This window comes from Xenopus laevis, chromosome 6L (genome assembly GCF_017654675.1).
Source record: "Xenopus laevis strain J_2021 chromosome 6L, Xenopus_laevis_v10.1, whole genome shotgun sequence".
Taxonomy (NCBI): domain Eukaryota; kingdom Metazoa; phylum Chordata; class Amphibia; order Anura; family Pipidae; genus Xenopus; species Xenopus laevis.
In genome coordinates, this window is record NC_054381.1 from 66,289,497 (window position 1) to 66,313,407 (window position 23,911).

The 23,911-nt window shown below is 38.6% G+C and overlaps 1 protein-coding gene across 6 annotated transcripts in view; it reads left to right on the top strand.

Moving 5' to 3' along the window:
• The window catches only part of bmper.L (BMP binding endothelial regulator L homeolog), a 148,675-nt gene that overhangs the window by 99,754 nt on the left and 25,010 nt on the right, over positions 1 to 23,911 (top strand). For 5 of the 6 annotated variants that reach the window (XR_005961723.1, XM_018266679.2, NM_001095672.1 and 2 more), the window contains 1 exon segment: positions 10,143 to 10,479. Coding sequence is in view for 5 of the 6 variants with exons in the window: in XM_018266679.2 (XP_018122168.1) it covers positions 10,143 to 10,479 (337 nt within the window). In the remaining variant the exon portion in view is untranslated. 6 annotated transcript variants of the gene reach the window in all.

A 23,911-nucleotide genomic window follows, 5' to 3' on the forward strand; every position in this document is an offset into this window, starting at 1 on the left:
AAGGCGAATTTTAATCAAGAACTTGGAGTGCTGTCTGTAGAGAGAAATCTATTTAGGAACAACTACAGACATGGAAAGAAGAACACTGGCTGTGGAAGATTTAGCTACCAAAATTAAGGGGCAGACTTATCAAGGGTCGAATTTCGAAGTTGAAAATACTTCGAAATTCGACCATCGAATTGAATTACTTTGACTTCGAATATCGAAGTCTAAGTTTTTTTTTCATCGAATTTGGCCATTTTTTTTTTCCACTTCAACCCTTGATAAATCTGCCCCTAAATTAAATTACATTTAATTTAAGAACCAATTACTATATAAAAAAAGTAATTTTGAATACCTTTCAAAAATATTTACAAAGACACCAATCATTAAGTCATATCTCTTACATATATTTGGAGAGATAAGGACTCTAAAAGGCTAATTTATTAAGCTGACAATAATAAATTCATAGCCTAACATGTTAATATTCATCTTTGTGGGGGTTCTTACATTTATGAAGACCATTTCTAACAATTAAATCACTTACAACTAGTTTGTTTGCAAAATGTAACCTAGGATTTGTTGAAAATCTACCACTGCTTGCCTGTCATATACCAGAGTATCATTATTATCATGTATTTTTAGATACATATTGCACATTGCTGAGTAGAAGTCCTAATAATTTACAATAATTTCCAATGCAACTAAACAACATATGTCAATGTGTATCTCATAATTTATATCAGCCATTGAGGGGCAGATTTATCAAGGGTTGAATTTTGAAGTCAAAAATACTTCGAAATTCAACCATCGAATTTAAATACTTCAACTTCGAATATCGAAGTCAAAGTTTTTTTCATCGAATTTGGGTATCCTGCGGTTGAATAAAAATCGCTCGATTGAACAATTAAATCCTTTTCGAAGGATTTCAGCCATCGATTGAACAATTTTTCTTTGACTTCAAAAAACGTAGAAAAATGCTCTAGAAGTTCCCCATAGGCTAACATAGCACTTCGGTAGGTTTAATTTGGCGAAGTATTGAAGTCAAAGTTTTTTTAAAGAGACAATGGTCGAACATTCAAAGTATTTTACTATGAAGTCGAAGGAAGTTGTAGTATCCTATTCGACGGTTGAAGTATCCAAAAAATTACTTAAAATTTTGAATTTTTTTACTTCGAAATTCCCTCGAATTCACTTCGACCCTTGATAAATCTGCCCCTGAATGTTATTTAAGTCTGCATCATTTTATTTTGGAACAATCCTCCTTGTTATGCATGGTAAACATCTGTGTATAATGGCTCCATAAATGTACTATATGTTCTTATAGTTCAAAGAAAAGTCTGTTATAGTCTAAAATAAACCCCATACTTTCATGTCTTGTGTAGAAACATTAGTGAATATTATTATTATACTTTGGCAATATTAGATATATTATTTTAAATAATATAATTGTTTATGCTGGAAGGAATGTAAACTAATGAAAACACATTTTTTTTTTAGCTCACATTGGAATTACTAATTCTAATATAGGTAATAAAAGAAACTTCCTGGGGGAAATTGAATAAATGGTATGTTTGCTGCCCGTCTAGTAACTCTTAGCAACCATTAGAGATGTCGCGAACTGTTCGCCGGCGAACTTGTTCGCGCGAACATCGGGTGTTCGCGCTCGCCGGAAGTTCGCGAACGTCGCGCGACGTTCGCCATTTTGGGTTCGCCATTGTTGGCGCTTTTTTTTGCCCTCTCACCCCAGACCAGCAGGTACATGGCAGCCAATCAGGAAGCTCTCCCCTGGACCACTCCCCTTCCCTATAAAAACCGAAGCCCTGCAGCGTTTTTTCACTCTGCCTGTGTGTGCTGAAGAGATAGTGTAGGGAGAGAGCTGCTGCCTGTTAGTGATTTCAGGGACAGTTGAAAGTTTGCTGGCTAGTAATCGTTTTGATACTGCTCTGTTATTGGAGGGACAGAAGTCTGCAGGGGTTTGAGGGACATTTAAGCTTAGGTAGCTTTGCTGGCTAGTAATCTACCTTCTACTGCAGTGCTCTGTATGTAGCTGCAGTGGGCAGCTGTCCTGCTTCTGATCTCATCTGCTGACTGCTGCAATAACAGTAGTCCTTGTAAGGACTGCTTTTATTTATTTTTTTGTTGTTTTACTACTACTACTACTACTACTACTATAAGAGCCCAGTGCTATTAGTCTAGCAGTGTTGGGGAGTGGGACTGGTGTGCTAATCTGCTGCTCCTAGTAGTTCAGCAGCACCAACTTTAATTTTTTTTTTTAATATTCATTTTTTTTTTATTTTACTTTTTTTATTTTACTACCGCTGTAGTAGTGTATAAGTTGACCTTTTAGGCATTATTTGCCCTGTAGGCATTATTTGCACACTGTTTTCTTCAACCCGCCATCGAGCTGTGTGACCTTGTTCCCATTCTGTCTAAATATCCATAATATTACCGTCTCCAGAAAAAACACCGGAGTCACTTTTTTCAAGCAGCCATAATATATTTTACGTAATCCGTATCCACCGCTGTAGTAGTGTATACGTTGGCCTTGTAGGCATTATTTGCACACTGTTTTCTTCAACCCGCCATCGAGCTGTGTGACCTTGTTCCCATTCTGTCTAAATATCCATAATATTACCGTCTCCAGAAAAAACACCGGAGTCACTTTTTTCAAGCAGCATTCATATATTTTACGTAATCCGTATCCACCGCTGTAGTAGTGTATACGTTGGCCTTGTAGGCATTATTTGCACACTGTTTTCTTCAACCCGCCATCGAGCTGTGTGACCTTGTTCCCATTCTGTCTAAATATCCATAATATTACCGTCTCCAGAAAAAACACCGGAGTCACTTTTTTCAAGCAGCATTCATATATTTTACGTAATCCGTATCCACCGCTGTAGTAGTGTATACGTTGGCCTTGTAGGCATTATTTGCACACTGTTTTCTTCAACCCGCCATCGAGCTGTGTGACCTTGTTCCCATTCTGTCTAAATATCCATAATATTACCGTCTCCAGAAAAAACACCGGAGTCACTTTTTTCAAGCAGCATTCATATATTTTACGTAATCCGTATCCACCGCTGTAGTAGTGTATACGTTGGCCTTGTAGGCATTATTTGCACACTGTTTTCTTCAACCCGCCATCGAGCTGTGTGACCTTGTTCCCATTCTGTCTAAATATCCATAATATTACCGTCTCCAGAAAAAACACCGGAGTCACTTTTTTCAAGCAGCATTCATATATTTTACGTAATCCGTATCCACCGCTGTAGTAGTGTATACGTTGGCCTTGTAGGCATTATTTGCACACTGTTTTCTTCAACCCGCCATCGAGCTGTGTGAGCTTGTTCACATTTTGTCTAAATATTGATAATATTATCGTCTCTAGAAAAACCACTTGAGTTACTTTTTTTCAAGCAGCATTCATATATTTTACGTAATCCGTATCCACCGCTGTAGTAGTGTATACGTTGGCCTTGTAGGCATTATTTGCACACTGTTTTCTTCAACCCGCCATCGAGCTGTGTGACCTTGTTCCCATTCTGTCTAAATATCCATAATATTACCGTCTCCAGAAAAAACACCGGAGTCACTTTTTTCAAGCAGCATTCATATATTTTACGTAATCCGTATCCACCGCTGTAGTAGTGTATACGTTGGCCTTGTAGGCATTATTTGCACACTGTTTTCTTCAACCCGCCATCGAGCTGTGTGACCTTGTTCCCATTCTGTCTAAATATCCATAATATTACCGTCTCCAGAAAAAACACCGGAGTCACTTTTTTCAAGCAGCATTCATATATTTTACGGAATCCGTATCCACCGCTGTAGTAGTGTATACGTTGGCCTTGTAGGCATTATTTGCACACTGTTTTCTTCAACCCGCCATCGAGCTGTGTGACCTTGTTCCCATTCTGTCTAAATATCCATAATATTACCGTCTCCAGAAAAAACACCGGAGTCACTTTTTTCAAGCAGCATTCATATATTTTACGTAATCCGTATCCACCGCTGTAGTAGTGTATACGTTGACCTTGTAGGCATTATTTGCACACTGTTTTCTTCAACCCGCCATCGAGCTGTGTGAGCTTGTTCACATTTTGTCTAAATATTGATAATATTATCGTCTCTAGAAAAACCACTTGAGTTACTTTTTTTCAAGCAGCATTCAGATATTTTACGTAATCCGTATCCACCGCTGTAGTAGTGTATACGTTGACCTTGTAGGCATTATTTGCACACTGTTTTCTTCAACCCGCCATCGAGCTGTGTGACCTTGTTCACATTTTGTCTAAATATTGATAATATTATCGTCTCTAGAAAAACCACTTGAGTTACTTTTTTTCAAGCAGCATTCATATATTTTACGTAATCCGTATCCACCGCTGTAGTAGTGTATACGTTGACTTTGTAGGCATTATTTGCACAGTGTTTTCTTCAACCCGCCATCTAGCTGTGTGTATTATCGTTTCCAGAAAAACCAACTGAGTTTTTGTTGTTGTTGTTGTTTTTTTAAAAATAATGCCAGGCAAAGGCAGGCCGCCACGCAGAGGCCGTGCTAGGGGCCGTGCTGCTATGCAATCCTGTGGCCCTAGCAAATTGCCCAGTTTTAAAAAGCCAATGACCCTGAACTCCCAAAATGCTGAAGAGGTAGTTGACTGGCTTACACAGCACACCCCATCCTCTACCGTTTCTAACTTTACCACAACATCCTCCTCATCCTCCACTGCTATGGCCACCCCACGTAACACTTCCTCCACCACCCCTTCTTCACTGGGGTCAGAGGAGTTATTTTCCAATGAGTTTCTTGAACTGAGTAATGCGCAACCATTATTGCCAGAAGAAGATGAAGGAGATGAGGACCTTACACCAGATTTAATTCTGGCAGAGAACACGATAGAGATGGACATAATGAGTGATGAGGAGGAGGTCCCCGCTGCTGCTTCCTTCTGTGATGTGTCAGAAGAAATTGATGCATCTGAGGAGAATGATGATGAGGAGATTGATGTTTTGTGGGTGCCTAGTAGAAGAGAGCAAGAGGAGGGTAGTTCAGATGGAGAGACGGAGAGTCAGAGAGGCAGTAGGAGAATAAGACTTAGAAGAAGCAGGGAGGACAGCCCGCAGGGATCAGCAGGGCAACAACATGTATCGGCACCTGTGTTCAGCCGGCCAACGCACCCGCCATTGCCGCCAATACCGCCAACTCCGCCAACTTCTACTGTTACCCGCCAGATCGCACACTTCCAAAAAGTCAGCAGTGTGGGATTTTTTTAATGTGTGTGCCTCTGACAAAAGCATTGTAATTTGCAATGAGTGCAGTCAGAAACTGAGCCTTGGTAAGCCCAACAGCCACATAGGTACAACTTCTATGCGAAGGCACATGAGCGGCAAGCACAAAGCACTTTGGGAGCAACACCTCAAAGGCAACAGGCAAACTAAAAGCCACACTCCTTCTGGTCCAGCATCTTACTGCTCTACCTCTGCTCTCCTTGACCCGTCTGAACCACCCTCCACTCCGCCTTCCACCTTGACCACCTGTTCCCATTCCCAGTCATCTGCCACCAGCCAAGTTTCTGTGAAGGCCATGTTTGAGCGTAAGAAGCCAATGTCTGACTGTCACCCCCTTGCCCGGCGTCTGACAGCTGGCTTGTCTGCACTCTTAGCCCGCCAGCTTTTACCATACCAGCTGGTGGACTCTGAGGCCTTCCGCAAATTTGTAGCAATTGGGACACCGCAGTGGAAGGTACCCAGCCGCAATTTTTTTTCTAAAAAGGGAATACCACACCTGTACCAACATGTGCAGAGCCAAGTTACCGCATCTCTGTCACTTAGTGTTGGGCCAAAGGTCCATATGACTACTGACGCATGGTCCTCCAAGCATGGTCAGGGCAGGTATGTCACCTACACTGCCCACTGGGTGAACTTGGTAATGGCTGGGAAGCAGGGAATGGGTAGCTCAACAACAACAGTGGAGTTGGTGTCACCGCCACGGATTGCACGCGGTTCTGCCACCACCTCTACTCCTCCATCGCTCTCTACCTCGTCTTCTTCTTCTTCTTACTCTGCTGCTGGGTCCTCCTTCTCCTCCTCCACACCTGTGCACCCCCAGCTCCCCCTAGGCTATTCGACGTGCCAGGTACGCCGTTGTCACGCTGTCTTGGGGATGACGTGCCTGGAAAGCAAAAACCATACCGGATCTGTACTCCTGTCATCTCTGCAGTCACAGGCCGATCGGTGGCTGACCCCACACCAACTGCAGATCGGAAAAGTGGTGTGTGACAATGGAAGCAATCTGTTGGCAGCGTTGAGACTAGGCAATTTAACACATGTGCCCTGCATGGCACATGTGTTAAATTTAATAGTCCAACGTTTTGTCTCCAAGTACCCAGGATTCCAGGACGTTCTCACCCAGTCCAGAAAGGTGTCGGCCCATTTCAGACGTTCCTACACAGCCATGGCACGCCTTGCTGACATTCAGCAGCGCTACAACATGCCAGTCAGGCGTTTGATTTCTGACAGCCAGACTCGCTGGAATTCAACGCTCCTTATGTTGGAACGTCTGCTGCAACAACAAAGGGCCGTCAACGAGTACCTTTTTGAACTGGGTGGTAGGACTGGATCTGCACAGCTGGGGATTTTTTTCCCCCGTTACTGGGTGCTTATGCGCGATGCCTGCAGGCTCATGCGACCTTTTGAAGAGGTGACAAATATGGTCAGTCGCACCGAAGGCACCATCAGCGACCTAATACCCTTCGCTTTCTTCCTGGAGCGTGCCGTGCGACGAGTGACAGATGAGGCTGTAGACCAGCGTGACGAGGAGCTGGAAGCGCACGATTTCTGGTCGGAATCACCAGAACGAACCCAGGCACCTGCTGCAACGCAGGGAGAGGTGCCAGAAGTGGAGTCAGAGGAGGAAGGTGGCTTTGTGGAGGAGGAGGAGGAGGACCAACAGGAGCAGGCTTCCCAGGGGGCTAGTGGTGACCTTTTGGGGACCCCTGGTCTTGTACGTGGCTGGGGGGAGGAGACTGTGGATGATGCAGTCCTTGATAATGAGGAAGCGGAGATGGATAGCTCTGCATCCAACCTTGTGAGAATGGGGTCTTTCATGCTGTCATGCCTGTTGAAGGACCCCCGTATCAAGAGGCTTAAGGAGAAGGACCTGTACTGGGTCGCAACGCTACTAGACCCTCGGTACAAGCATAAAGTGTCAGAAATGTTACCAACATACCACAAGTCCGAAAAGATGCGGCATTTACAAACCAGCCTGCAAAACATGTTGTACAATGCTTTTAAGGGTGATGTCACTTCAGGAACTCATCAACATTCCAGGGGCAGAGGTGCCAGTAATCCTGCCACGAGCACACCTGCAAGGACAAAGCCCTTTGGCCAGTCTGTAACGTCAGACATGCAAATGTTTTTCTGTCCAAGGCAGCGCCACAACCCTTCTGGATCCACCCTCAAAGAACGCCTCGACCGGCAGGTAGCGGACTACCTGGCATTAACTGCAGATATCGACACTCTGAGGAGCGATGAACCCCTGGACTACTGGGTGCGCAGGCTTGATCTGTGGCCAGAGCTGTCACAATTTGCCATGAACCTCTTGTCTTGCCCAGCCTCAAGTGTGCTCTCAGAAAGGACCTTCAGTGCAGCAGGAGGGATTGTAACTGAGAAGAGAACTCGCCTAGGTCACAAAAGTGTCGATTACCTGACCTTTATTAAAATGAATGAGGGGTGGATCTCGGAGGGTTACTGCACGCCGGAAGACTTGTTCTGACTTCTATGCAGCTGTCCTTCTCTTCAAGCCTCATGACTCCACACACAGCTGTCCTTTAGCGTCCTCCTCCTCCCTCCGCCACCGTTACAAACTAGGGTGCAAACCCTACTGGTTTAATTTTTTCTGGCCTCTGTGCTTCAGTGGCTGCAACCAAAAAAACTGGGCAAACAATGTCTACAAGGTCAACGTATGGCAAAAAATGACTATTTTCAGCATTTATATGGCATATTTTTTCTGGCAACTGTGCTTCAGTGGCTGCATCCAAAAAAATGCATATTTTCTGCATTTATATGGCATAATTTTTCTGGCCTCTGTGCTTCAGTGGCTGCAACCAAAAAAATGCATATTTTCTGCATTTATATGGCATAATTTTTCTGGCCTCTGTGCTTCAGTGGCTGCAACCAAAAAAATTTATGTTTTCAGCATTTATATGGCATAATTTTTCTGGCAACTGTGCTTCAGTGGCTGCGACCAAAAAAATGACTATTTTCAGCATTTATATGGCATATTTTTTCTGGCCTCTGTGCTTCAGTGGCTGCGGCCAAAAAAACTGGGCAAACAATGCCTACAAGGTCAACGACGTTGACCTTGTAGGCATTGTTTGCCCAGTTTTTTTGGCCGCAGCCACTGAAGCACAGAGGCCAGAAAAAATATGCCATATAAATGCTGAAAATAGTCATTTTTTGCCATACGTTGACTCAACGTATATGGCAAAAAATGACTATTTTCAGCATTTATATGGCATATTTTTTCTGGCAACTGTGCTTCAGTGGCTGCGACCAAAAAAATGCATATTTTCTGCATTTATATGGCATAATTTTTCTGGCCTCTGTGCTTCAGTGGCTGCAACCAAAAAAATTTATATTTTCAGCATTTATATGGCATAATTTTTCTGTCAACTGTGCTTCAGTGGCTGCGACCAAAAAAATGCATGTTTTCTGCATTTATATGGCATAATTTTTCTGGCCTCTGTGCTTCAGTGGCTGCAACCAAAAAAGTTTATATTTTCAGCATTTATATGGCATAATTTTTCTGTCAACTGTGCTTCAGTGGCTGCGACCAAAAAAATGCATATTTTCTGCATTTATATGGCATAATTTTTCTGGCCTCTGTGCTTCAGTGGCTGCAACCAAAAAAATTTATATTTTCAGCATTTATATGGCATAATTTTTCTGGCAACTGTGCTTCAGTGGCTGCGTCCAAAAAAACTGGGCAAACAATGTCTACAAGGTCAACGTATGGCGAAAAATGACTATTTTCAGCATTTATATGGCATATTTTTTCTGGCAACTGTGCTTCAGTGGCTGCGTCCAAAAAAACTGGGCAAACAATGCCTACAAGGTCAACGTATGGCAGTTGTTTAAAGAGAACAGTAGATTACTAGCCAGCAAAGCTACCTAAGCTAAAATGTCCCTCAAATCCCTGCAGACTTCTGTCCCTCCAATACAGAGCAGTATCAAGCAGATTACTAGCCAGCAAACTTACTATCATCTGTCCCTGAAATCACTAACAGCTCTCCCCCTACACTATCTCTTCCAAGCACACACAGGCAGATTTTTCAGATACATTTTTGCCCTTGATCCCCCTCTGGCATGCCACTGTCCAGGTCGTTGCACCCTTTAAACAACTTTAAAATCATTTTTCTGGCCAGAAATGTCTTTTCTAGATGTTAAAGTTCGCCTTCCCATTGAAGTCTATGGGGTTCGCGAACCGTTCGCGAACCGCTCGCGTTTTTGCGCAAGTTCGCGAATATGTTCGCGAACTTTTTTTCCGACGTTCGCTACATCCCTAGCAACCATTCGTCAGGCAGCATTTTCTGGTCAGTTGTTTAAAAACTATTTGTGAGTTACTAGACATGGGCAAACTATAGTACAGTTATGGGACCTGTTATCCAGAGTGCCTGGAACCTGGAGTTTTCCAGATAAGGGGCCTTTTCAAACCCTTTTAATCCCGCTAAAAATCATTTAAACATTAAATAAAACCAACAGAATAGTTTTCTCACCAATATGGATTAATTATATCCTATTTGGCATCAAATACAAAGTACTGTTTTGTTATTACAGAGAAAAACATTTTTAATTATTTAATTAAAAAAGAGCCTACAAGAGATGACTTTCTACAATTCAGAGCTTCCTGGATAATAATTCCTTCAACCATCTATTGAATATCTATATTTTCTTTTATTCAACTCAAACACCATATTTTAAATATTATGTTACACCACCTCATAACTTACATAAGCCATTAAAGACAATGGGAAATATTCAGAAGGTTGCTATTCTAAACAATAGTAAAAATTAGTTATGATAGGATAGAAATCACTGAGAACAGTTTAAATATATATGCACATTCTTTACAAAAAACTTTTTTTTTTTTCTCAATTCAGGTCTAGAAATTTCATGGGATGGAGATAGTTTTGTTGAAGTAATGGCTGCCCCACATCTAAAGGGAAAGCTCTGTGGCTTGTGTGGTAACTACAATGGGCATAAACGGGATGATCTGATAGGAAGTGATGGAAATTTTAAGTTTGATGTTGATGACTTTGGAGACTCCTGGAGAGTAGAGTCCAATGAATTCTGCAGTCGCCCACAAAGGAAAACCATACCTGAACTATGCCAAGGAACTGTGAAAGTGAAACTCAGAGCTCACAGAGAATGCCAAAAACTAAAATCTAGGGACTTTCAGAACTGTCACTCCACAGTGGATTATGCATTGTTCTACAGGTAAGTGTCAGACTGATATTTAGAGTCACTTAAGAAGCAAATCAGTGGTTTCTATGATAAATACAAATATATATACTATATAGAGAGTCCTACTGTTTACTTTTAAAGTCAAGTCAGGTTAATAGTCATGTCAACTATATACAAACACACAGACAAATTAACATTTCAGGACCTACTAAACTCAACGGTATAAAGCACATTTTTCAACAAACAATATACAAAAAAACAACTTTAGGAGCAGTGTACACAACAGCAAAGACTGTGCGAAACAGCAATCCAATATAAATTACAGTGATCAGTATAATACTTTGAGCATAAAACAGTGACAAATACTGCAATAGATAATAAATCAGCATGTTATTTCTATATATATTGTGCAATAGAAACATACATATTGTTGACAAAGGAATGCAAATGATGTTGCCACTGCCTAGTGAAACCTTGTTAGTACACTTACATTCAGTTCAATTTGAATAGGGCGGGTTCATATAAGTCAAACATATAACTTTATTACATAGTTACATAGTAACATAGTTAAATTGGGTTGAAAAAAGACAAAGTCTATCAAGTTCAACCCCTCCAAAGGAAAACCCAGCATCTACACACACACCCCTCCCCACTCCCACACAAACCATATACACCCATATCTATACTAACTATAGAGTTTAGAATCACAAGAGCCTTTGATATTATGTCTGTCCAAAAAATCATCCAAGCCATTCTTAAAGGCATTAACTGAATCAGCCATCACAACATCACCCGGCAGTGCATTCCACAACCTCACTGTGAAGAACCCCCTACGTACTTCAAATGAAAGTTCTTTTCTTCTAATCTAAAGGGGTGGCCTCTGGTATGGTGATCCCCTTTATGGGTAAAAAGGTCCCCTGCTATTTGTCTATAATATCCTCTAATGTACTTGTAAAGTGTAATCATGTCCCCTCGCAAGCACCTTTTTTCCAGAGAAAACAACCCCAATGTTGACAGTCTACTCTCATAATTTAAGTCTTCCATCCCGCTAACCAATTTATTTGCACGTCTCTGCACTCTCTCCAGCTCATTTATATCCCTCTTAAGTACTGGAGTCCAAAACTGCACTGCATACTCCAGATGAGGCCTCAACAAGGACCTATAAAGCGGCATAATTATGTTTTCATCCCTTGAGTTAATGCCCTTTTTTTATGCAAGACAGAACTTTATTTGCTTTAGTAGCCACAGAATGACACTGCCCAGAATTAGACAACTTGTTATCTACAAAAACCCCTAGATCCTTCTCATTTAAAGGAGAAGGAAAGGTTAAAACTAAGTAAGCCTTATCAGAAAGGTCCATCTAAATATACCAGTAAACCCCCCAAGTAATGTTGCTCTGAGTCCCCTGTCAAAAGAAATACTGCATTTCTTTCCTTCTATTGTGTACACAAGGGCTTCTGTATCAGACTTCCTGCCTTCAGCTTAAACCTCATTGCCCTGGGCAAGAGCATGCTCAGTTTGCTCCTCTTCCCCCTGCCCCTCCCTTCTCTGCTGTAATCTGAGCTCAGAGCAGGGAGAGACTCAGGCAGGAAGTGATGTCACACCACATTAATCCTGCAGCTCCTATTCTAAACAAACAGAGAGTTTCTAGAGCTTTTTACTCAGGTATGGTAAAACATTCTACAGAATAAATATAGCATTCTAGCTTGCACTATTGCAGCTAATCTATTGGCAATAAAATGCCTCCGTAGCTTTCCTTCTCCTTTAAGGAAACTCCCAACACACTGTCATTTAGTGTATAACTTGCATTTATATTATTTTTGCCGAAGTGCATAACCTTGCATTTATCAACATTGAACCTCATTTTCCAGTTTGCTGCCCAGTTTCCCAACTTAGACAAATCACTCTGCAAAGTGGCAGCATCCTGCATGGAACCTATAGTTCTGCACATTTAGTATCATCTGCAAAAATAGAAACAGTACTTTCAATGCCCACCTCCAGGTCATTAATAAACAAGTTGAAAAGCAAGGGACTTAGTACAGAGCCTTGTTCCATTTACCACCACTCTTTGTAGTTTATCTTTTAGCCAGTTCTCTATCCAGGTACAAATACTATGATTTGAAGTCCAGTATATTATCCTTTATTAACCGTTCGAAAAGCTTTCCTACCACTGACTTCAGACTAACTGGCCTTTAGTTTTGGGGCTGAGAACGGGATCCTTTTTTGAATAGAGGCACCACATTAGCAAGTCGCCAGTCTCTCGGCACTATGCCAGATCTCAATGAATCCGGAAAAATTAATTAAAGAGTTTGGCAATCACAGAGCTAAGCTCGCTAAGTATCCTGGGATGAATACCATCTGGGCCCGGATCTTTGTTAATCTTAACATGTTCTAGTCTCTTTTGAATTTCCTCATGTGTGAACCATGCATCATTAGTTGTATTACTAGAACTGGAACTATTAAGAAGGAAACCTTCATTAACTGGTTCCTCATTTGTGTATCTCTTTTATTAGAGATGTTGGTGCAAATGCTTGAAGTGACCACTTATTATTACAAGGAAAGAAAGACAAAAGAGATCCTCTAATGCCCTAGACATGAGTCCACCCTAAAACAAATGTGGCATGCCCCTCAAATGGGAAAAAAAAATGTTAAAATAACATTTTTTAATAGTTACAAATTTAAAATGTGAAAAAACACCAGTGTTTTTAAATATTTTATGAGTTTTCTGCATAAAGGATATGATGTCACTGACATAAGATTGAGGAGGATGTAGCTTCTACTTATCAGTTTGCCAGGTCTAAGCTGTTCGAAGGAAACTCCAGCGAATTCACTTTAGTGAATTTGCAGATTAACGCCCAGGTGTATTTTAACATGAGCGATAATACATCTGGTGAATGGCTGGGAAACTGTTCTAGCGACAGTCTATTTTGCTAACAAATTGTCCTCTAAGCCTGTTAGTAAACTGGCGATATCCCTGCGGATGGGATTTCTGGCGAATTTCCGCTTATGACGGCCACCTTGCCCTTTTGTAACTAACTGTTAGTTTATGCTGAGGAAGCCAAAAAAACCTTCTGAAGCCTATCCAAATTGTCTCAGAAGGGGAAAAATTCCTTCCTGACTTCATAGGACCAGTCCCTGGAAGAACTTGGTACTAAGAACTATTTTCAATAACTCAGCATTTTCTCACTTTCTAAAAACCCATCCAGACCCTTCTTGAATCATCTCTCACTGATTCAGAGAGAGAATTTCACAACTTCACAAATGTTGCTGTAAAAAAACCACAAAAACCGTTTCCAATTATTAAGATAGAAATCTCTCTTCTGCTAATCAGAATGGATGCTTTTGTGTCTACTGAAGGATCTACCGGTAAATAAAGCATTGGAGTGTTTATTATATGTTCCTCATATATTTATACATAGTTATAATGCTACCCCCCTCTTAAAGAGATACTGACATCAGAAAATAATTATTTTTATTATCTATCATAGCATTGTCTTTTAATGCTGTTTATGATTTTGAAATAAAAGTATTTGCCTGATGCTTTTACATTGCCTTTCTTACTACCCCTTTCCTCTATGAGGGGGCTGCCATATTTGTGCAGCAGTAGTCGGTTAGAGTTAGAAACTCTAACTGAAAGGTTGAGAAGGGACAGTCAGGTTGGCAAAACAGTCAGGTTTAGGAACTTCAAGTTACAATTACTTACAAAAGCAGAACTATCAGTGAAAATTATCAACATGACCTATAGGTAACTTTTAATATAGATTAATATTTTGAAAAGAAAATGTTTAATGTCTTTTCTCGAGCCTAATTAATTTAACTTGGGTTGTGTAACTGGAGATCAAAACTGCACTGCATATGCTGCATATCTAAGCCCCTTTTAATACAGCTCAAACCTTAAGGCCATGTTCTTAAAATAACTTTTAACTGTGCCTACAAACATTAATGCAGATAAAAAGAATTTTCTGCATTTCATTTGGTGCTTTTATAGTTCTGTTATGTCTGTCAACTTATAATACATTTTTGTTCAACATTTACCTTTGCAAATGAAACCATATTAAAAGTTACAATACTTGCTCTCAGTAGCAGTTTGTTTTGCTGAGTATCATATTTCTTCTATGTCTACAATATTGCATCAGTTTCCATATGAATATTTTCTTATTTTGCCAAACATTAATCTTTCGAGTCTAAAAATTTGTAGGGCCTCGTCAGTGACACCATCTCATTTTGCCGTTATTTCTATTAACAGTTTATGAAGAAAGAACATCCTCTACCTTCTTTTCATAAAATATTTATAGATACACCACTTTATAAAAACAGTTAATCCCTCCTTTTAGAACCATCCACCCGACGTTATTGGAAACTTGCTGTTGGCAAGCGGACAACTGAAGGGGACGCTCTCACTTTGTATTAATTAATACTATCCCAAAACTCCGACACCCCACTAAAATATATGATGGACTGGGAAAGAGATGTGGGATGAACGATTCCACAAACTGAGTGGAATCAAATATGGGATACTATATCTATGATTTCCCCTAACACAGCTATTAAACAATCAGCTTATAAAGTAATGACAAAATGGTATATCACTTCTGAAAGGAAGTATAGAATCAACCCCTCTGACTTGCTTTCAGGGAATGCAAGTCCCTTTTCACAAAAGACTTCTTCAACAGAATATTTATATTAGATACTCAAGAAGACATGATGGCCAGGGGCACCTTGTGTGAATCCCCATAGTCAATAAGCCCTATTTCTGATATTGTTAATCTGTTTACTGGAGATTCATTCCACTATGTATCAATGACTGTCAAAAAAATATTCTTATTTAATATGAGAAGCCTTGGACTGGAAATCAAAGTGACAGGACCTCATTCTAAATCTAAACCTGGTTCTGTGTAGGGCCCCTTGACCTAAGCAAATCTTAAATCCCCAGAACTCCACACATTTGTGTGTGTTTAGAATATTTCCTCTAGCAGCTTGGGACTGAATTTAAAACACATAATTCTTTTTGTATCAAGAGTTATCACAGCTGTAACAAACTGACCCGTTGCCAAAGGAATCACAGATGTGTCTTCTCCCCTTTGGATTGGGGATAAGAAGGAAAAAATAAGGTTAGAGGTACAATTTAACAAGAATTTGACCATACTTTTGCCTTTGATGAATAAGTATTCACCTGGGATAGCAAGTGGCCTCTTTCCAACTCAAAGTGTATATTTTGAGTATTTTTATATTCAGACCCCTTTTTTCACTTTCCTGATAATATGTTAATGATGTTACTTTTATAATGTTAATAGGAAAACCACATGAGTTGGCAAATAAACATTTAGATATGGTCAAACAATTAAATTTTCAGTAGCATCCATGGAATGCTATTAACATGTTTCTTTTTCAGCTTTTGCAGAATATTTTACATTTAAATTCATAAATGTATGAATGTGAGTGATCCAGAGTTGTTTGCCAAAAAGAAATTGGGCTGCATTGTGCATTCTACATTTTTGGCTACTTTAAGAAACTGCACCTGCACCAAAATATTGAAATTTAGACTGATCTAAAGCAACATCTGCCAGATGGCATAAAATTATGTCTGGTTAAATAAGCCATGGTGTGTCTTAAAATATATATATTTACTAGGTTGAAAGAAAATTCAATTTGGTCATGATTTAAATGCTATATTTTTCCTTCAGTCAATTTACATTGATTCTGGTAATTTTATATGTTTTTAGTCTCCTGCCACAACAGACAGATTCTCAGCCTGTGGGTAAATGTAGTCCAGCCCGAATACTCCTATCAGCTTTCTGAGAGTCACACCCACCCAGAGCCACAGTGTTGGCATAGGTGCAGGCCCACAGAGTAGATTTTGGCATCAAAATGTGTACTTGTGTATTTCAACAATGAAATCTGCTCAGTTTGTTTGTTCTGTAATTATCCACAGGCCCTGAATCCATATAAATGTGGCACGAGCCTTAGCTGCAAGGTCCTGTTTATTTTACAGCAGTCTAATCATTAGTCTAGTAATATTAGATTATTGACAGTGGTAGTTTGTGAATTATGAATGGCAAACTACCTAGTGGCCTATATTTAAGCATTTTGCAACCTTAAATCATAAGTAAAAATGCAGACTTCTGCTATGTGGTAAGGACTGTAGTGAACCACCTTATAGCTGGCAATAATGTTTAGCCTAAGACAGGAAATTAAATCTTGGTGTTCATCCATGGGCTGAGAGGGAGTTGTATATATGTTGAGTAATCAAATGATTAATTTCATAAAGGCATATTTTTATGTTATTTAACAAATTAAATAATATGAATAATGTTATCAATATATTGACTAAAAGGGAATATAGTGGAAATTGCTCAATATATATTTTACACAAGAACCATTAATATCCTGTAAATTATTTTATATGGTAATGGAACTCCTCTGTGACTTATAATAACTCATAACTTATAATAAATCATTTACAGCAGAGGGTACATTATACACTATATACTGTAAATATAGATGCTGGCAGTGTTTACATTCGTTTCTTAGGACAAGAGCACACAAAGCAAATCAACAAGTGCACACAAAAGAAATTCACTGTAATTGTGTTCCTTCCATTTAGATATAAGTGTAAAAATTCATGCTTTCTCAATATCCGCTTTTGCCTGTCAATGCAGCTATATGAAGGAGTGCATTACAGCAGATCCGCTTTCCTCTGCCTACGTACAAAATGCAGGCGGAGGAAAGTGGAGGATCCATTGTGTGCCCTTGTCCTTATTTGTTGTAATCAATACAAGAAAACAATGAAACAATGCCTTGTCTTTATGCGTTGTCATGGGTGTTATTTCATACTTTATTTAGAAAAGGCCATTAGGGATAATGTAATTGCAGTTTCCTTCACATATTTCCTTCATTTCAAATTGCCCTTGTACCAATTAACCCAATACAACAATAGTGTTCACTTTTTTATTTATGGCCAGAGTGACATGGTGAATATGCAATATGCTGCGCATAACCTTAAACTTAACCAACTAGTAATTGAGCATCAAAAGGCAAAGTTTTTCTAGAAAGTTTTTTCAGATTTGAAAAATCTTGAATGTGCGCTTTAGAAAATTTAAAACTCAGAAACTTGATCACTTACAAATGTAAAAAAAAAAACTGGAATGCAGTGAAATCACATTTACCCTTGAAAAGGTGAATTGAAAAATAGCTTAAAATTTTTAAAATACATTTTGTCTTCTACTTGAACTCACCAGCTTTTAGATGCTGGATCTCATTATTTTAGTTTGAGATTTTTTGTGCTTAATAAATCAAATATCAAGTTAGTCTTGAACACGTGAATGAAAAAATAGCTTTTTGTCTTCTGCTTGAAATCACCAGCATAGATGCCTAATCTCTTTATTTGAGTTTGAGATTTTTGTGCTTAAAGGGGTTGTTTACCTTCCAAACACTTTTTTACAATTCAGTTTATTTCAGATAGTTCACCAGATTGTTTCGAATTTTCAATTACAGTGTACTTCCATGTTTTATTCTTTACTATTTTCCCAACATTGAAGCTTAAAGTTTAATGTTCCTCTTTCTGGTGTTTCAGTCTGACAGCTCAGTGATCCAGGTGCAGACTCTGAACTGTTTGCTACATTAGTTGATACATTTCTCAGCAGCATCTGTGGAACATTAGCAACTATTGTATCAATTCTAACAGCTGCCTTTAATGAAACTCAGGAGGGCCAAAGATAAGAGATGCATCAACTAATGTATCAATTTAGAACAGTTACAGAGTTGGTGACCCCCCAGCTGCTTCAGAAAGGCATAAGAAGGTGAGAAATGAAATTATAAATTTCAGTAATAGAAAAACAGTCACTAATAGTAAATAGAAAGTAATTGAAAAAGGTCTTTATTTCTGGTGAATTTCTGGTGAACTATCTGAAAACTGAACTGAAACAAAGTGGTGGAAAATGGTTCCCTTTAATAAGTCCCAGAAATCTGAGTTTTGGAAACTCAAATTCAAAGGTTTTACCACAACTTGATTCCAGTGTTGATAAATCTACCCCCAATAATTATTATTAGAACTGTGGTATTTTCTTTTACATTAATATAGTTGTACTTAATCTTTGTTTGTAAAGAAAATCCTGCCAAGAATAAAAAGAATCATGCATAATTGACCATACAGTGATTTAAATATTATGGTTTCTATAAATAAAATACATTGGGCTGAATCATCTGCATGCTTACTATACATTTCTTTAACAATCTCCTGCTGGTCTTACATTTTACAAGAAAGCTTTCCATCTTTAATTTGCAAGCTTAATCCATTTTGTACACTTAGATCTAAAGAGGCATATTTTTACATGCAATACATTTTTGTGTGTTTGCTTTCATCGTACAGCGCATGCTGTATTTTGAAATATTACAGAATGGAAAAACACGTACCATTATGAAATTTCTGTAGGAATGAAGAATTGTTTATTCTTTACAAGCATAAAAACTGTTTTCCTTTGGTTATGCAATAACATTGGGATATTAAGAATAAACTAGTATTTTACTGTACTTTCTAAATGCCTTGGATTTATCTTAAATAATGGTCAGAAAACATTTTGTGGTCATAAAATTGTGTGATTTACCAGAAAAAAAGCAAAACATCAAGAATAACAGTAAATTATGGTACTAAAAACCTTTTATGGTACTAAAAACTTTTACCATAATAGAATCTTTTTCTGTGACTATTAACTATCATGATTAATCATGATGTTATTGAATCATGAAAAAAAGTCGTGATTTATTGGAGGTCTCTAAAGGTCTCCTCATGATACAGTGATGAATTTATTTAATTAATTTATTTAAATAGAACATACAGTATATTAAAATTACTTATCAGTCATGGCCCAATTTGGACATCTATTTCTCCTGGGATCCCCAGAAGTCAAAGGCTCTGCTTCCAGATGATTAACAGAAAGTAACTGATTTCTGTTACACTGAATCAGAACCAGGGAACAAAAATCACAATTTATACAATTATAAATAACTTTAGAAACTTTAAAAGGGTTTAGAATTATATTATGCAAAAATAAAACATAGTTTGGGTGGGTATATACTTTAACCAGAACCCAGAAATATAGGAGACATTAAATAAAACTACACAATTAAACTACAGGTATGAGATCCATTATCCAGAAACCCATTATCCAGAAAGCTCTGAATTAAGGGAAAGCCATCTCCCATAGACTCCATTTTATTAAAAATAATCCAAAAATGTAAAATTCCTTTTTCTCTGTAAAAATAAAATAGTACCTTGTACGTAATCCAAACTTAATATACATTCCTAATATTTATATCTGAGAAACAGAGACATGCACAAGAAACATGCACAACATTCTGTAAACTTTCACCAGGCAAATATATATCCAATCAAAGCCTACTAAGTAGTAAACGGCAGGTGTATTAGCATACGTACAGTATCAAGGATGAACTAAATCGATTTCCCACCTTAAAGAATTTGAATATCTGCAGTTATACAAAATGCACAAGGATCCATCCAAAGGTCAATGGTGTCCCAAGGGTTTTTACTTGTTAGTTGTGTGCAGCTGTGTTGACATTTAAGTGTCCCATGAGGGATTTAGTTGTTGTGTACAAAATATGAACTATGTGAGGTGAGCATTCATTGCTTCTCAAAAAATTATTTATATTGATTCTCAGAGTAAAATTATAAATGGACCCTCCGTCCGTGGTGCTCACTGGAAGAACCCCCAGACTGGTGCAGTTTTCTCCTTATAGGAACACTGGCCAGGGGTGTGAGGTAAGTATCTATAATCATTTGGGGGTACCTAACTTTTGGCACCCCCAATTAAATAGGCCTTTCCTTCTCCTTTAAAAACAGGGCCAGAGATACAAGTGAGGGTATTTGTATTTGCAAAAACTACACGTTTGTATTGTCATAGCCCATTGCTTTGCAAATTTCTTTCCATACTGGCAGTTTCGGTCCAACACCACTTTGTAGTTAAGTAATGTGCCTAGCAGAAAGCAAGTATATGTATGGCATCCATTATCCAGAGACCCATTATCCAGAAAACTCCAGAAAAATTATGGAAAGGCTCATTTTTTCCTAATAATCCACAAATTTTCTTATTTATTTCCTTTTTCTTTGTAATAATATAACAGTGCCTTGTACTTGATTCAACCTAATATATAATTAATCCTTATTTGAAGCAAAACCAGCCTATTAGGTTTATTTAATGTTTACATGATTTTCTAGTTGACTTAAACTGGCCATAGACACAAAGATATAGTGTTATGAAATGTAGTTTCTGTCACGGTACTCACTTTTAGCTGGAACCTATAGATGAAGAGAAGCCTCTCCTGCACCTCCCACAATGAAGCAGAACCCGAAGTTAGAACAGGACTGGTCACGCGGAGGAGTGGCAGAAGTGTTGTAGCAGGAACACTTCCAGGAAACGTAGTACAGAATCGTCAGGCAGGGTCAGGAACAGGCCAAAGTCAAAAGGCTCCAGGAATCACAGTACAGAATCATCAGGCAAAGCAGGGTCAGGAACAGGCCGAAGTCAAAGGCACGCAGTGTAGAATTGAATAATCAGTGTCAGGCAGATGTCAGCAAGGAGAATAGCCGGCAGGAAATCCAAATATCAGGCAGGGTCAAAAACGAGTAATTCAGGCAGATTGGTGAGGCTCATAGTCACGCTAGTAGGCAATGATCCCTTCGCAAGGAAATGCAGGCCTCAGTGTCCTTTTAAGCATTTTAAGAGCATTGCCTGTGCACCGTGAGCGTCATGATGCACGTGTGTATGACGCGACAGACGCACAAACGGATGGCTCCTTCGCGCCCATGACGTGGAGGACCGCGGCCACCAGCGCATTATAGTTTCATATGATTTTCAGACCATGTGTGGAGTCAGAATAATCATCCCAAGACTTTTCGTACCATGGTGATCGCCGTTTAGTTAGAAGATTTCTGGGGGTTAATGATAATTTCTTTGTATGTATTGCCTATCTGACGATATCAATGGTTGACTGTCACTACTATTTCTCAAACTTAACTTTTGTCAATTATTGGCCAGAACATCATCTGATTTATTTTTCCTAAGTGATTGGTTGGTTGTTGATCTTTACATTGACATGAACAATCTTCCGTGGGTTTCTGTAGCTTTAAGGTATGAAGATCGATATTCCCGAAAGACCCATTATCCAGAAAACGCCAGGTCCCAAGCATTCTTGATAACAGGACCCATACCTGTAGCACCATTAATGACATGATATTATGTGTCAAAATAGTAGCATACTTTGCTTATGGAACCTTATACTGATGCTGTTGGAGTGATGCACTATATTTGTAGCAGTTCAATATGAGTTTCATGTAAAGGTGCTGCTTTCATTCATTATAAAGTTAAAGTTGTGGTTTATGAAGGGCACTATTGTTTATTTATAATGGGTTATGTAATGACAGGCACAAGATCTATTTAGAACTAAAAAAAGATATGTCATGCTAATTAATCAGCTATGATTTTATGGTAAACCATACACACTTTTGTTAGTTTTACAACTTTTTAAGTAGACTTCAAATTTGTTCAACCTTATTTATTATTGCTTTTGCAGTTTCCCATTCATCAGAGTGATGTGAATGCTAGGAAGCAGTTCTTAGTTTAGGTACATTAGTCAGTAATATTTCTATACAATGTTTGGTTTAAATCAAAGCATCCCGACCACAATATGTACATATGATCCCTATGTACAAGGAGCATCATCATTCTGAAAAGTTCTATTCCTGTCACAATAAGAATTCTTTACCATAGCATAAGTTTATAGAATGAATTAAGTTTATAGAAATGGATATTGCAATAGCCTTTGGACAGATAAGGGGAATGGAATTGTATCTAAAATATGCCAAAAAATGAATAATATAGTTTGCAGGATTCATAGGAAATATTCCATTGTCATCTATGTTTACAGTCAACAATGATGCTTCTTTACAAATCGCTAATGCTGGCATAGATACAAATTTACAAAATTTAATTTTGTATGATTAACTGTGAACTTATGCAGTGTAGTGGGGATATTAGTATGGGGATCAGGCATGTTTTAAAATTCCATCTGCTGATGTATCAAGTTGGCCAGTTTGTGGTGCATTGGCAGATGAGCGTGTAGATGATTGGACTGTGTGTATGGCTGCCTTAATTCCACCTCTGAACTTTGAACCACTGTTCTGACAACACTTTAAAGGGCATGTAAAGGCAAAAAAATAAAATCCCATTTTTACTTTCTTTAATGAAAAATAAACCTATCTCCAATATACTTTAATTAAAAAATATGTACTGTTTTTATAAAAAACCTGACTGTATGCAGTGAAACTCTCACTTCATTTACTGCTATGAATAGGAATTGTCAGACGGTCCCTAAATGCTCTTCAGGGAAACAATCATACTTGTGAACAGCAGGGGGAGCCCCCGCCTTACTTCCCAGCCATGCAAAACTCAAGCAGCTTTGTTTTTTCCCCTGTAGAGTAGTCTGCGAAAGTGTAGAGATTTGTATTGTATTTTATTTTTGCCTTTACATACCCTTTACTGTTTCCAACTCCAGCTGCAGGGACAAAGATCATGGAGACAGATTTAAACAGATAAACTGGGATTCTATTTGGAGGATTATTTTGCTGCAGCCATGGGAGAAAGTTTGTATTAAACAATACAAAAACTATAAAATCGATATTAGATTACATGACAACACAGGGCCCAGTGCAGTCTGTATATTCTGATTATTAATCAGTCTTGCTGTATCGGCTTCTGGCAGATATTATTTGACTTGTGATGTTTTGATAATTTATGACGATCCCTAAGCAGCCCAGACCACACTGCGCAGTCTTGCTCTTGCAAAGATGTTTAACAAAGTTACAAGATGGTGACCCCCCTGTGGCCAACTTTGAAAGCATAAATCATTTGTTTGATTAGGCTTGTGGTGCAGCAAGTTCATGTTTATGTTTAATATACAAAATACAGCATTTCTAGCCTCATTCTATTTTAGACTTTCCTTCCCCTTTAACACAAGCTTATCAACTTCCCCCTTAATGATTAGTTTGCTGATCGATGTGGTTTTATTTTTTAATTTTTTTTTAAAATTTATTATACAATTATAAAACCGTTATCAAGGAACCCGATATCCAGAAAGCTCCTTGTTATGGGAAGGCCATCTCCCATAGACTCAATTATTAACAAATAAATCAAATTTTTGGTTTTTCCTTGAATCAATCAAGTTTTCATCTTTTCCGTTCAGAGACACCACAGAAATCCACGAGAACCGCATATTTCATTTTTGGGATTTGGATATTCAATTTTTAGTTTCTTAAAAACTTTAATATTCAAGGTTTTTAGAGATAAGTTGTGAAATGGCTAGAGTTTACCATGTATGCAGTTGGTAGAAATTGACACGGGGGACTATTTCATCAAAAATAAAAAGAGTGCCATGAAACTAGAATCCACAATTG